The 12,884-nt window shown below is 44.8% G+C and overlaps 1 protein-coding gene across 1 annotated transcript; it reads right to left on the bottom strand.

The window, feature by feature from the left end:
- Nucleotides 1–742: 742 nt before the first annotated feature.
- Nucleotides 743–1,297, bottom strand: LOC103774794 (interferon omega-1-like). Its single transcript, XM_008942222.1, has one exon. It carries the CDS (start codon nt 1,295–1,297, stop codon nt 743–745), a length of 555 nt encoding a protein of 184 aa, XP_008940470.1.
- Nucleotides 1,298–12,884: the final 11,587 nt, after the last annotated feature.

The following is a 12,884-nucleotide window of genomic DNA, read 5'->3' as shown; positions in this document are numbered from 1 at the left end:
ACACTTTAGGAAGGACAAAAAGCCTTCCTCCCAGGTAGTTAGAGGAGGCAAAGATACTTTGATTAAAAGAACAATGTCCAATTGAGAGGTTACTGCAGAAGCCGTAGCTACGGCAAACAACATCCTGTGTAGACAATTCCTTCTAGAATTACTTTAACTCTTTGAACAAAGCAAATGGTAGAATGATCCAAATGTAAAAAAGAAAAACAACCAAAAAAAAATTCTTGAAAAATAGAATACAGACTTTGAAAGGCTAATGAATGAACTCAGTCTAAGCCAGGACCACTTAAACAAAGAGTACACTGCTTTATTTTTCTGCATAGTCTCAATCAGTACCAAAATCTAGCAATTTCTGTAAGGTGAGGGATGTGTAGTCCATCAGAAATACATGATTCTCTGTGTGTAGTTAAAATAGAAATGGAAAGTAGCAGCACATTTTTTTCAGCAGAAAGCACCATAGGTTGACGACTATTTGTCATAAGACTACAATCCCCTCCTATGGAGTAACCGTCACTGAAAAGTCATATAGATTAATTAGTAGCTAGTGTAGACACCTGGTTTGCCAAGGGAAAATTAAATTACGTTGAATATGCATTACATGTGCAAAAATCACTTTCAGCAACATAATTATTTAAATACAATAACAGTGAACTAGAAGCACTGCCACAAGATAGATAATAGAATACATAATAAATATAAATATTTTTAAAACTAAGTTATGTCAGGTCAAAATCTTTGTACCTTAGTTGTTAAGCTTCCTTATGACTTTGTCAATCAACTGAAGACATTTCCTCATTTCTGCACGGCTGATCTCCCAGGAGCACAAGCTGTGTTGTTTGTCTTTAAGAAAACAGTCTATTTTTTGGAAGTACTTTTTCAGTTTCAGCCTGTCCATTTCTTTACTCCAAAAGTAGTGGATCTGCTTCTTGATTACACATGCCTCCAACTGCTCAATTTGATGATAAAGTCCATTTTGGAATTGTTCTAAAGCTGTCCCATTCCAAGCAGCTAGAGTCAGATTTTTGCTAAAGATATAGAAGATATGTTGGAAGATCTCTTCAATGGCTACTTTGACAGTCTCTTTCTGTCTGGGCTTTAGAACCTGCTCAGGAAATCTGAAGAACATTTTCTCTCTTAGACATTGTTGAGGAAATTTTTTGCCCATTTTGTCCAAAAGTTGCAGGCTGTTCTTGATCGCTTTTCTTTGCTGGAAAGGAAGATGATTACACTGAAGACTGGAGATGGTGGCAGTGCACAACAGTATGAGGCCAATTTGTATCAAGCCAAAAATGCTCATGATAAAAATAAGCTCTTGAGTTCCTCCTTTCCTGTGTACAGACTCTGAAAGACAGGCTGGGATGCTTTCAATGTAATTTGTAGGCTCCTGTTTCTTCAAAATCTTGAAATTTAATTATTCTGTGGGAGAAGTTTTCTTTCATCATTTTTTGGTTTTTAAGGTTTTCCCCCTTGTGCATGCTTTTGACACTTACCACTTTCATTTTCTGCTTTATGACTTCATTGTCTTTTTTTTTTTCTTTCCACTTTTTATTTCAGCTGGATATTAGAATATTATATGTGTGTTAGACTATCTGTTCCCTCTCAAATATTCTACAGGACGTATAATGATAATTTAAAAGAAAAAGCTACAGAAGTATTCTTGGTTTCTTAATATTTTAGCAGTGGAAAAGCATGTTGAAATAAAATAATACTATCGATGATGGGTCAGGGACCTGCTGAATACTACTGCCATTCTGTCTCCTCAGTATGAGTTATACTTCCAAAATTTGGTTAAAGTTTCTCTACATATTTTCATTCAGGGAAAAGATTTTCTTTCTCCTCACCTTCATTTCTTTTGACCACTTGGACTCAAAGGACAGATGTCATATCATTAAAACGTGTATGTGTGTGTATAGAAATGTGCAGATGCAATAATATACCTATGTGTATTTTAATGGGTAAACACAGCTAATTAAAGGAGTCTTTGATCTCAGAGACAGTGAGTGCCATGCAAATACAAATACTCATGTGGGAACAGGCTAAATACTTGGATGAAATAATATAGTTTTCTCCCCGTGTGAGTAACTGGGCAGTAATTAATACCAGCGTCAGTAGAGCACAGGTCTGAATTCTGACACTGAATGGGAAGAGAAGTAGTAGGGAAGACAAAATGTACTCTAAAATCCAGCTCTTTGCTTTCCCTAGTCATGTGATAGAGGAGGTCAGGACTAGCACAGTACACTGCGAAATCTGACTGCTTTCTTTGATATTATTTTGATGAAAGTTAGTCGTAAACTATCATTTTGCTGCCACCCCAGCCTCCTATGCAGAGCTATGCTGTTGCAAAGGCAGTTCTCTGCAGGTGATTACATCTTGGTGAAGAGGTCAGATAAACTGTTTTTTTCAGTGTGAGACGTGGCTCTGTCTTTGGTTCTGTTGTTGCACCCCTTGCCGTGTGGCTGCCTTCACTCTCAGCCCGGTAGTCATTCTGAGCAGATTTACAATACTATTTAAGGACTTCCTTTGTGTTCAGCACGCTGATATTTGCGATCGTCTAAAGAATCATAAATGAAGCTGAGCACAATTACTCATGTGAGCAAACTCCATGGGTGCCCTGATGTTACTTAAGGAACCTTGGGTGGGGTGTACTGCCAGTTTGAGGAAAAAATGAATCTCCTATCACCTATGACAGTATTAAAGAGTGAGAACAACCAGAGCAGGATATAAAATACATAGCATGGGACTAAGTCTTTTCATTTAGTGGGAGTGTTTACAGCTTTGGAAAAACTGACCTGAAGTGTTAGGTGCAAAGCGGCCATGGAGACGTATCACTTTTGCAAAAATACTGCTGAAGAAGGTAAACACAGCATAACACAATCATCATGAAATCAATAAAAAAAAAAATATTTAGTTCCAGAAAAATATTAAATACTGCTACAGCTATTGCCATAAATAATAATCAAGTATTTATTTTCAAAACTGTAAATACCATATGAGTTCAAACATTCTACTAATTAAAAAAGGTAAGCCTGTGCACATTCATTGTATCTCCCCCCCACCCCGAGCTCTTTTTTTCCTCTTGCAAAACAGTTTTTTACATTTCCCTCTTAGTGAAGAGCTGGGGGTGCCATCATGGGTGTCACAAACATTACAGAGGGGGAAAACAGAAGATAGTCTCTTCCAGTCTTCTTATAGAGATATAGGTGGCCCAAGTGTTTTATTCCCTTGTCTGTTTTAAGACATCAGTTTTCCACTCTTCCTCACAGAACAGTTATACTTGGGGAGGGAGGCGGGGAAGGGGAAGGGGGGATGTGTGGGTTATTTTTTTTTTGGGGGGTGGTGGTAGTGTTTATTTTAGGAGCAACAAATTGTTCTTCCCCACTCAGCCAGGTACTTAATTATTGCATGGAACAAAGCATAGCAGTAACATTGTATGATTCAGGACAGTGCCTGCCCTAATCGTCTATCTTTATTGCTTAATTTAGAAACAAACAGTTCATTAAAAGCAACGACTGGCAGAGGTAACCGAGTGATATGAAGCTGGAGCACAGATTGCTGTTTATTTCTCTGCCTGTGGTTGAAGCACAGACCACTCTAACCTAGAACAAAAAGACAAAACAAATTTACAAAGCACAACTTTATTTCCAAGTAGACCTAACAGATCATTATGCTAGAAAGATTGTCTGATATTCAACTATATGCAAGAAAGGTCTGCCCTTAAAACATTGTCACAGAGTCACAGCATGGTAGGGGTTAGAGGGGACCTCTGGGGATTATTCAGCCCAATCCCCCCACCCAAAGCAGGGTCACCTAGAGCAGTTTGCACAGAAATACATACAGGAGGGTTTTGAAAGTCTTCAGAGAAGGAGACTCTACAACCTCTCTGGTCTACCTGCTAATATATTCATTACAGGAGTATAAGACTAGAGGTAAACATATGCACAGGCTTATATTTCTAACACCTGTAAAATGCCAGAGATTGCTTCCTTAATGGAAGTTTCATATTTTAGTTTATAATGCAATGGAGGAGTGAAATGAATACTCACCATCTCTTATGGCACAGGTACTTCTACCTGAGGCACCAAGACAAGTGGTAAGTCTAAGTTCAGCCAGTGTATATGCTGGTAAATGGAGCTGTGTGAGAGAATATTCCTGAAAATAGCATGTTTTTCAACTACCCTGTGTTAAATCACTTCATATAACCCTACACCAGCTTTCTCAAATCAAAATAACCAGTTCCTCTCAACTTCTCACCTATTCTAGCTATCACTTTCTTTTCTCTTTTATTTCATTCAGAACACACTGATTTTAATAACTCAGCATGCCACAAGGGATTCCAAATAGGTTCAGCTTGCCACTGCATGAGTCAGCTTCTTCCCCAGCTAGCTTGACACCATCCATGTTAGAAGAAAATAATTTTTCTCCATTATGCTTTCCATCGTGACTTGTAACATGCTAGTTCTCTCCCTTACACATCTGAATTCTGTCTTTGCTACTGCATTTTTAAGCAAAAACTTCAAACACAGGCAAGATTGGATTCTTTGCTCTTATGCTAAGACCTCATGCTAGCCAAGCAGAAGAAATTTACCAGAGCAATCCTTTGTGAAGTAGCAGCAAACAAGTATTATCATAACCTAGTTTCTAGAACCATGGAAGTAGAAACAAATACTATTCCATTTATGTTACTAAAGGTTTGTTACCTTAATTATAAAAACATTGCCAGGAGCTTTTGTTCTGCTTAAAAAGAGCAGGAACCTGCAGTCCTTTTTGTAGGGAACTAAATTATCTTGGAGTATGTTTTCTTTTCTTGAGAAGCTTCAGGCTGTGCTTGTTTTGTTGGCTTATGCTCTGCTGGAACCCAAGGCAGATGTCCCGAGGCAGCTGTGGTGGAGAAGGGCAGGGCTGAAGCAAGGGGCCATACTTCTGCCTCCAGCAGTTGCAGGGTTGAGCAGGGAGGGCCAGGGCACCACCTACAGCACCGAGGGTGCTCCTTCTGCCCGATCCAGCAGTTTGATGTGTGGGCACCTTCCTTTTCTGATTTCTCTGCCTTCCGGTCCAATGCCTTGCAGGATGTGTGCAGATCTGCCAGCTGTGAGTAGAAGGGATGCTGTTTAGCACACTGGCCCTGGCTTTTGTCAGTATCATTCTTTCCTTGGCACAGTCATCACAGGAAAGGTGGTGAGGGAGGAAGAGGAGACAGAGAGTTTCTTTACTAACAAGCGGTCAGAGGAGATGGCCTGCTGGTAGCAATGAGCTCAAATGGATCAAAAAGGATGCGAGGTGGAGTGTGATGCTTCCTCTGCCCTTCCTGGTGAAGTCTCCCCTTGAGATGCAATGAATACAAGAGGTGCAGGAACAAAGGCCCCTGTTAAAGTCTGCATGCCATTTCTCTCGGGGTGATCTCTTTCCTCTTGGTGGCATTTCTTGTGATATTCCTTGCAGCTAACCTGGGGAAAGTCATGTAGAGACTGTCCAGCACAGTTTCCAAGAGCTGAGAGCCATCTTGTGGAACCACTGAGGCTGTCCAGAGAACTTTTTGTTGTTGAAAAGCTGCATGAAAGAGAGGAGATCTCCATGGATGCTCCTCTGTGGGCCTTTCACAGCAAGGGCTCTCCAGCTGCATCAGGCATCTCATCTTTCCTTCCTCTGGTGCTGTGGACTGGCACTTTTTGGTGTGACAATTGCTCGGCCTGCACTGGGGCTACCTGTGGCTCCTGGCTCCCTATCCATGAGGTAGCAGCCTCACTCCTACTCTGCATGGAGAGAAAGCTACCAGGTCCTGTATAAAGCTGCAGTCATTCTTTATGTTACCCAACAGGGAAATCCTCATCTTGTCAGTATTGACCTGGTAACAAATGAGCTATGTGGGTTGTGTTCTTCAGGACTTTGCTCCTTCAGCATGCCATTGCATTCTTCCACAGGTGGGATGAGAGATTGAGAAGGTGAGTGGAAAATTCTAGTGTTCATGTCAGCTCAAAGAGCTGCAAGGAATGGTACAAAGTCGTGTTGGGCTTGTGTCTGGTGGGGTTTTGGTAGCAGGGGAGAGGGTATGGAGTGGCTCTTGTAAGAAGCTTCAAAAGCTCCCCCAGGTCCAAGCTGGACACACCTCTGGCCCCCGCTACACTGCTAGGAGGAGGAGGTAGAGTATTCGGGTACAGAGCTGAGCCTGGGAAGAAGGGAGAGTTGCGGGAAGGTGTTTGTAAGATGTGGTTGTTTTTCTCATTATCCTACTCTGATTCAATGGTAAATTGGTGTTGATGTTTAAATTAAATTGTTGTTTCCCCAAGTAGCGGCTGTCTTTTGCCCATGACCATAATTGATGAGTGTGCCCTCTCTGTCCCTTGTCTGGACCCCCCAGCCTTTTGTTCTATTTCCTCCTCCCCATCCCACCAGGGCAGGTGGAGTGCGTGGGGTGTAGGAGTGATCGAGCAGCTACATGGTGTTTAGTTACTGCCTGGCTGGACTTAAACCATGAGGAAAGTCCAGCTAGGAGAGAGAAAGCTGGGCGTCCCTTGGGGATGAGTACAGGAGCTCTTTAATGTCTTCCTCTTTGCAGGCAGTGCACCACAGCACCTCTTCTGCTTAAACAGAGGTGAACACTGTGTGGCACCCTGTTTACTTCTCTCAACAGGCTGGAGAAACGAGCTGACAGGAAACTCAGGGCACTGATTTGACAAAAGCCAATGCAAAGTCCTGCTCGTGGGACACACAAAGCCATGCATCAGGACAGGCTGAGCTTGGCCAGCTGGGAGAAGCTCTGGAGGAAGGGTCCTGGCTCCTGTGAACAACATGCTCACAAGGTAGTGGAGCACCAGGACAGCAAAGAAAGTCCTCACACACTGGACGGTATGAGTGAGAGTGCAGCCAGAAGCCCAGCAAAAGGATCGTGCCCTGTGGCTTGGCTGTGGTGAGACCATCTCCTGGTCTGGTCTCCCAGCACAAGACAGACTCTGACACACAGGGCCGAGTCCAATGAGGGTCATGATGATTGGAGTGGGATGCAGGGAATATGTGGAGAACAGAGGGTGTTGTGTACCTGCTGCTACCTTACCTCACTCCCTGCAAGAACATAAACTCCAGAATAAAGCTTGGGCACTACAGCTTGAGTGACACCTGACTATCACCTCCCCAGGCACTTCTGCCTTGGCAGAAGAAGATCCCCACATGACTGAGCACTGCCATCTTCAGTGCTTTGTCCTTGGGCCCCTGGGGCAGCTCCAACCCCAGTGTCCCCACAGTAGACATCATGGGGCCCTTGGGACTTCTCCACCACCAGTCCACCTTCCCTTGGTCCCTGGGACTTTGTGGCCTGCAGCCAGGGCTACATATATGGGTGAAGGTGGGTGGCTATGAATGCTTACCCTTAAATCCTGTTCGTTCTTCCTCCAGCTATGCTAACCCCTCTGCAAATCTTCTTTGTCTATGAAGGTAATATGGGCAGTCAATGTCTGGGACCACAACAGCCTTGTGTGTGCAAGGGGCAGATTGCTCCAGGATGAGGTGATGCCTCATGTTCACCATCTCCCTGCAGGCTCAAGGCATGATGCTCTAACATAGGAAGGGGTTCCCTACATTTTCCCTTACGTCCTTCTGCAAGCCCTGGACAAGGCACACTGGCCCCAGGCAGGTCCATCAGACTATACATCTCCTTCTGAGCTCAGAGCAGGACAGCTTGTGCTAGCAGAAGATCATGCCAGCCTTAGGTACCTCTGGAGAGAAAGGGCAGGGCACTGTGTCCAGTAGGGGACCAGTGGCAGCTTTGTTTTTCTGCAGGCTCAGGACAGAAGCCTTTGGGAGAGAGGAGATCCACGAAGCTCAGACCAATAGCACAGTACCTCTGCTATTTGGGTCTGTTACCAATCAGCCTATCAGAGACCAGAAGGTGTTTTCCCCAGCATTCATACTCAGACAACAGCCTCCCACCAGAGCCTCAGAAGGGCATCAATAAACCCAAGAAGCTTCCTACCAAAAGGCAACAGCAGCACCCAGGTCCTGACGCAAGGTGAAGCTGTTCCTGTGGACTGAGAAAAAGTCAACACAAACCCATGCCCCCTTGCTTCCCCTGGAGCAACTGTCCCAGGTGCCAACAGCCCAGCGGTCTGGGGGCTCAACAAGAGCCTAGGACAGGCAATATTTTCTCCCAGCCTACATTCCCAGTGAGCACCAAGCATGACAACGTGTGCCCACAGCACACTGCAGTACAGCTGCAATGATGGACGTCCACACCGCTCACCGCAGTCTCAAGATGTTCTCCCTGGCCTGCAAGATACCTTTGATGTGATACTCAATGTTATACAATGTAAACAGCGTTTACGTTGCAGCTTAGTGAGCAGAGCGTGCTGGGGATCTTCGGGAAGGCTCGGGGTGTTTACTGAAACAACCCAAATAACCAAAAGCGTTATGTCTCTCCCTCTGATTGCTTCTCCCCTCTGTTCTCAGAGATCACCCAAACAGAATTAGCCACTGAGCAGAAATTAAATGGCAGATTCCTCAGCTCTATTTAGCTTTGTCAAACGTAAATTGCAGAAAAGGGTGTTGGGCAGATGGGGCGAAGACCAGCTGTGCAGTGGAGCATTTTAGCGGCAGGCAGCCCAGCTGACTCCCACAGAGAGCAGAAGCAGACTTGTAGCAGCGGTGGGGGGACATGGGCGCCAGGGAGATGGCCCTGGTTCTTTGACAGCTCCCCAGTGTCTGCCCCTTATGTGGGACCCAGCCCTGGCCCTGGCTGTGGCCCCAGTGCCAGCAGGGATGGAACTGGGCACAGAGTGGGATGGAACTGGGCGCAGAGAGGTGCTGGGGGGAGGCACGGTCCGGCTGACAGGCACTGCCCTGCACCAGGACCCCACTTCCCAGCCTCGCCCAGTCCAGCAGGGCCCTTTCCCAGTGTCAGTGAGTGCCGCACACCATGGTGTGGTGGGCCAGTGGAAGTGCTGCTGCTCCGGGCATGCTCCCTCCCCGGCTCAGGGAAGTGCAGGAACACAGCCCAGGCGCCACAGCAACGATGTTTCTGAGGCACACCACAGCTCGCTGGTCCTGCACAGTACAGCCGGGTCCTGTTAACCTGTTTAACTAACAGCAATTAGAACTGGTCCTGAGTGAATGTGAGCAGGGGACTCAGGCTCTGAGGAGCAAGGAGAGGCCACTCTCCTCTTCAAGGATTCTCTCATCATCACCAAGTTAAAGTATGGAAAACCACAGTTGCCTTTCCTCCTTACCTGTGGCCCTGAGACTGGAGGAAGTGATACCCTAGCATCTGTCTGAGGCCTCTGGGATATGAATGCTGGATAAAGCAATGCCTAGGAAAATGATATACTAATGTTCAGCAACCAGGACAGTAGCAGTCAGTATGTACCTGAGGTAGTTGGTCCTCTGTCCTCTCTGAGGTCTGATAGACTCAGGTCAGGGAGTGGGACAAAAAAGGAGAACATGCCTATTGCACAGCCTGTGACAGCTGGAAAAGCAGACACTGGGTGCACATAGAGTATTTCTGTGTCCTCCATCCCCTAGACAAAGTGATGCCTCTCAAACACCAAAACCTGTGAAAACCTGTGTGTTTGTTTCCACTGGGTAAACTTCACAAACAGTTAAGCATCTATCACTCCCTCCCTTTTAGCACTTCAGTCCTCCTGAACAGAGGGTAAGGATGGGTCTGGAGAGCTGGGCTTTCACAAAATCCAGAGTTGTGGTGTTCCAGCAGTGCTTACCTACGGCTGGGCCTCCCAGCAGCTGTAGGAATGCAGGTTCTGTCGACCCTGCCAGAAGCAAGCAGCTTCGGGGCTACATGTCAAGCAAACTTGCATTCGTCTGTTAACAGGACACAGCTCTTCTCTGCCTCCTCTTCACCCCTAAGTCTCAGCGTGCCTCCCCAAGGGGGAAAGGTATGAAGTGAGTTTCCCATGGGTTTTGCCAAAAATCGGGGGGAGAAGAAGAGGGACAGAACAAAAGACATAGGAAAACTGCCAAATTTTTCTCAATCATGGTATTTTGTTTTCCTGTGGGTTTGAGGATAGTGGAACTTGAGTCCCAGCACACCAAAGCAGGCTCCTGCAGGTTCACAAGGAGCTCTCACTGCTTAAAGCCAGAAGAATTCACCTTGAAGATCACTGCCATCAGGGGCACACACTGCCCTTCCAGAAAAACATCACCTTTGTACAGGGCCTCCTTCAGGAGCCTGCTTGTCACCTTGCTAGCAGCCGGTCTGAAAATCCCCTTTGCTGATGTTTTTTTCATGTACAATATTGTGAGGATGTTCTGCAGAAAACATGGGTGGGAAGGAGAGGATAGTGGAATTGATGAAGATAGGTCCTCTGGCAGGTGGACTTTTCCTCAGAGACTAAAGTAGGTTTGGGTGGGGACACTCTGCTTTCACTGGGTGGGGTCCAGTTGCTGCTCCAAGTAGATGACTCTGGGAGGAGTCTTATTAGGCTTTTGCCTAATCCACCCTTGTGTTGGACTGGTGAACTCCCTTGTTGCCCTGAGTCAGTCCTGCTTCCCTACAAGAGAAGCAAGGTATAGGTCAAGACTTCACCTTCTGTTCAGTCTGGCAAGAAATGTGAAGAGCAGCTAGAAAGGCTTCTGAAAGTATATAACCAGCAAGAGAAAGGCTAAGGAAATGCATGGACCTGGTGACAAATACGTGGAAAAGGCCAAGTTACTGAATGATCTCCGTGCTCGGTGTTTACTGGTAAGACCAGCTTTCAAGAATCCCAGGTCACTGAGACCCTAGGGAAAGCTTGGCACTAGGAAGGTTCACCCTCAGTATATAAGGACCAGGCTGGGGTGGACTTAAACAAACAGGGCATACATTAAGTCTGTGGGGACAAGTGCTGAGAGAGCTGGGTGATGTCATTGCAAGACCACTCTCAATTACCCTTGAATGCTCATGGCAACTGGGACAGGTTCCTGAAAAAAAGAAGAAAGAAGTCACTCCAATAAAGAAAGCAAGAAAGATCTGAACAACTACAGACTGGTCAGCCCCCCCTCAATTCCTGGGAATTCTGGGTGTTGTTTACCTCGACATTAGTAAGGCTTTTGACACTTCAACTGGGTATGTACTCATAATAACCAAGGGACTACAAATAGCTTTCACTTCTATTTGTGCACAACATAACTGGAAGCCTAGTTGTCTACCACACCATAACCCTGTACCCTATGTTACCTAGAATCTTTTGTGTGGTCCTTCTCTTGATCTTGATAAAATCCTCATTCTAACATTAAGTCAAGACCAGAGATTAGAATACAGAACCTGAGGACTCTTGTCCTTTGGGATTTCTGCAAATCCCACAATTAGTAAACACTCTTCTTCAGGAATGGGAAAACAACCCCCCCCAACATTTTGTACTGTTGCTCTCAACTTCTGTAACTATTAAACAGCTGTGCAGCCATGAAACAAACATAGCTCAACTACACCAGTGATGCTCTTTGTAAGCAAATTCGATTCTATTGGTTGTGAAAATTCAAGCTCACTACTGTTTTGAAGTAACTCAGGGATCTTGGAACTGTTTTGGGGTCAGCAGCAACAGCAGGAGCAACCCTGAATACCAGAGATCTTGAAGTTGTCTGGAATCGGTCAGGTTTGCACAACTTAGCAGCCAAACCATATAAAGGCAAGTGAACATCAAAGCTGCTTATCACCAGAACCATATTAAAACTCTCAGAGCAGCTATCCAGCCACACCCCAAGATGCACTAGAATGCCCTCTTCATGAATATGTACCTGTTCCCTCAGTCTTAATAAACCAAATTCCTTGAAGTTTATCTTACTGACTAACCAAATGAGACTCTCAGTGATTCTCCTGTATCTCTGAAGAGTGGCAACAATGGGGACAAAAGAAACGGACCAACTACCAACCCTCTAGATCACACATTCTCTGTAGAGAAATAGTAAAGAGAAAAAAGATGCAATTCCAAATTTTCTTTCACTCCTAAACCAAAGAAGGCAAGCAGGTGAGCTTCCCATCAGCACTTAAGTTTTGTGTGTCACTGTCACTGCAGAGTCGCTCTGAAAGTGTATTTCCTGGTGTTTGCTGAGCCACTAACGAGCCAGCAGATGTCAAGGTATAGCAGATTAATTGGGAAGTGCTGTACTTCAACAGATGCTTCGCTCTAGATTTCCAGAGATAGTTGAGACATTTGAGTGCACTGAGGATTTTGAAATTCTGAAAATAAACAAATGCATACTTATAAATATTATTTATTAACTGGGATAAAGGACTGGGTATCCACATACTGAACACCAAGGAGAAAAATAACACAGAATAATTACCCACTAAGTAAGAGCTGTCTGTGAAATGAACGAGTTGATGAGAGAGTTGAATGAATGAGCTGAGAATGAGTTTTCAGTTGTGGTTGGGAAAGTCATACTGAAGAGCTGATAATTATAATGCTTCTTTTAGCTTTCTTACTGCACAACCAAAATACAAACTACATTCTAACATAGGCAGTACTTAATAATTTCAAAGATAAGAGTTGTGGCAATGATGTATGAACTCACATCTGAAAACTTGTAGCTGGAGCAGAGAAAGTTTTAATGCTAACAAATTCCCTCCAGCTGAATGTAAAAAGACTTAATGAAAATAGTATCTTTATCAATATAGTTATATTCTATCTACCTCTATATTTCACTATCTTTCTATTTAATATATCTGTATAATTTTTTATGTTGCTGTACTTCATATCCTTTTCAATTGTCCAGATGAAGCAATTGAGTGCACACTCTGTGTTTGCAGATGACAACAGATTGTGTGAGAGTGTTGATCTGCTTGGGGGTAGACAGGCTCTGTGGAGGCACCTGCAGAGGCTGGATCAATGGGCTGAGGCTCAAGGGATGACACTCAAGAAAGCCAAGTGCCGGGGCCTGCACTTGGGTCACAACAAACCCATGCAACA

The sequence above is a fragment of the Merops nubicus genome, unplaced genomic scaffold, assembly GCF_000691845.1.
Source record: "Merops nubicus isolate BGI_N331 unplaced genomic scaffold, ASM69184v1 scaffold12506, whole genome shotgun sequence".
Lineage (NCBI taxonomy): Eukaryota > Metazoa > Chordata > Aves > Coraciiformes > Meropidae > Merops > Merops nubicus.
Note: the sequence above shows the minus strand (reverse complement) of the source record. Positions and strands in the feature narration are given on the sequence as shown.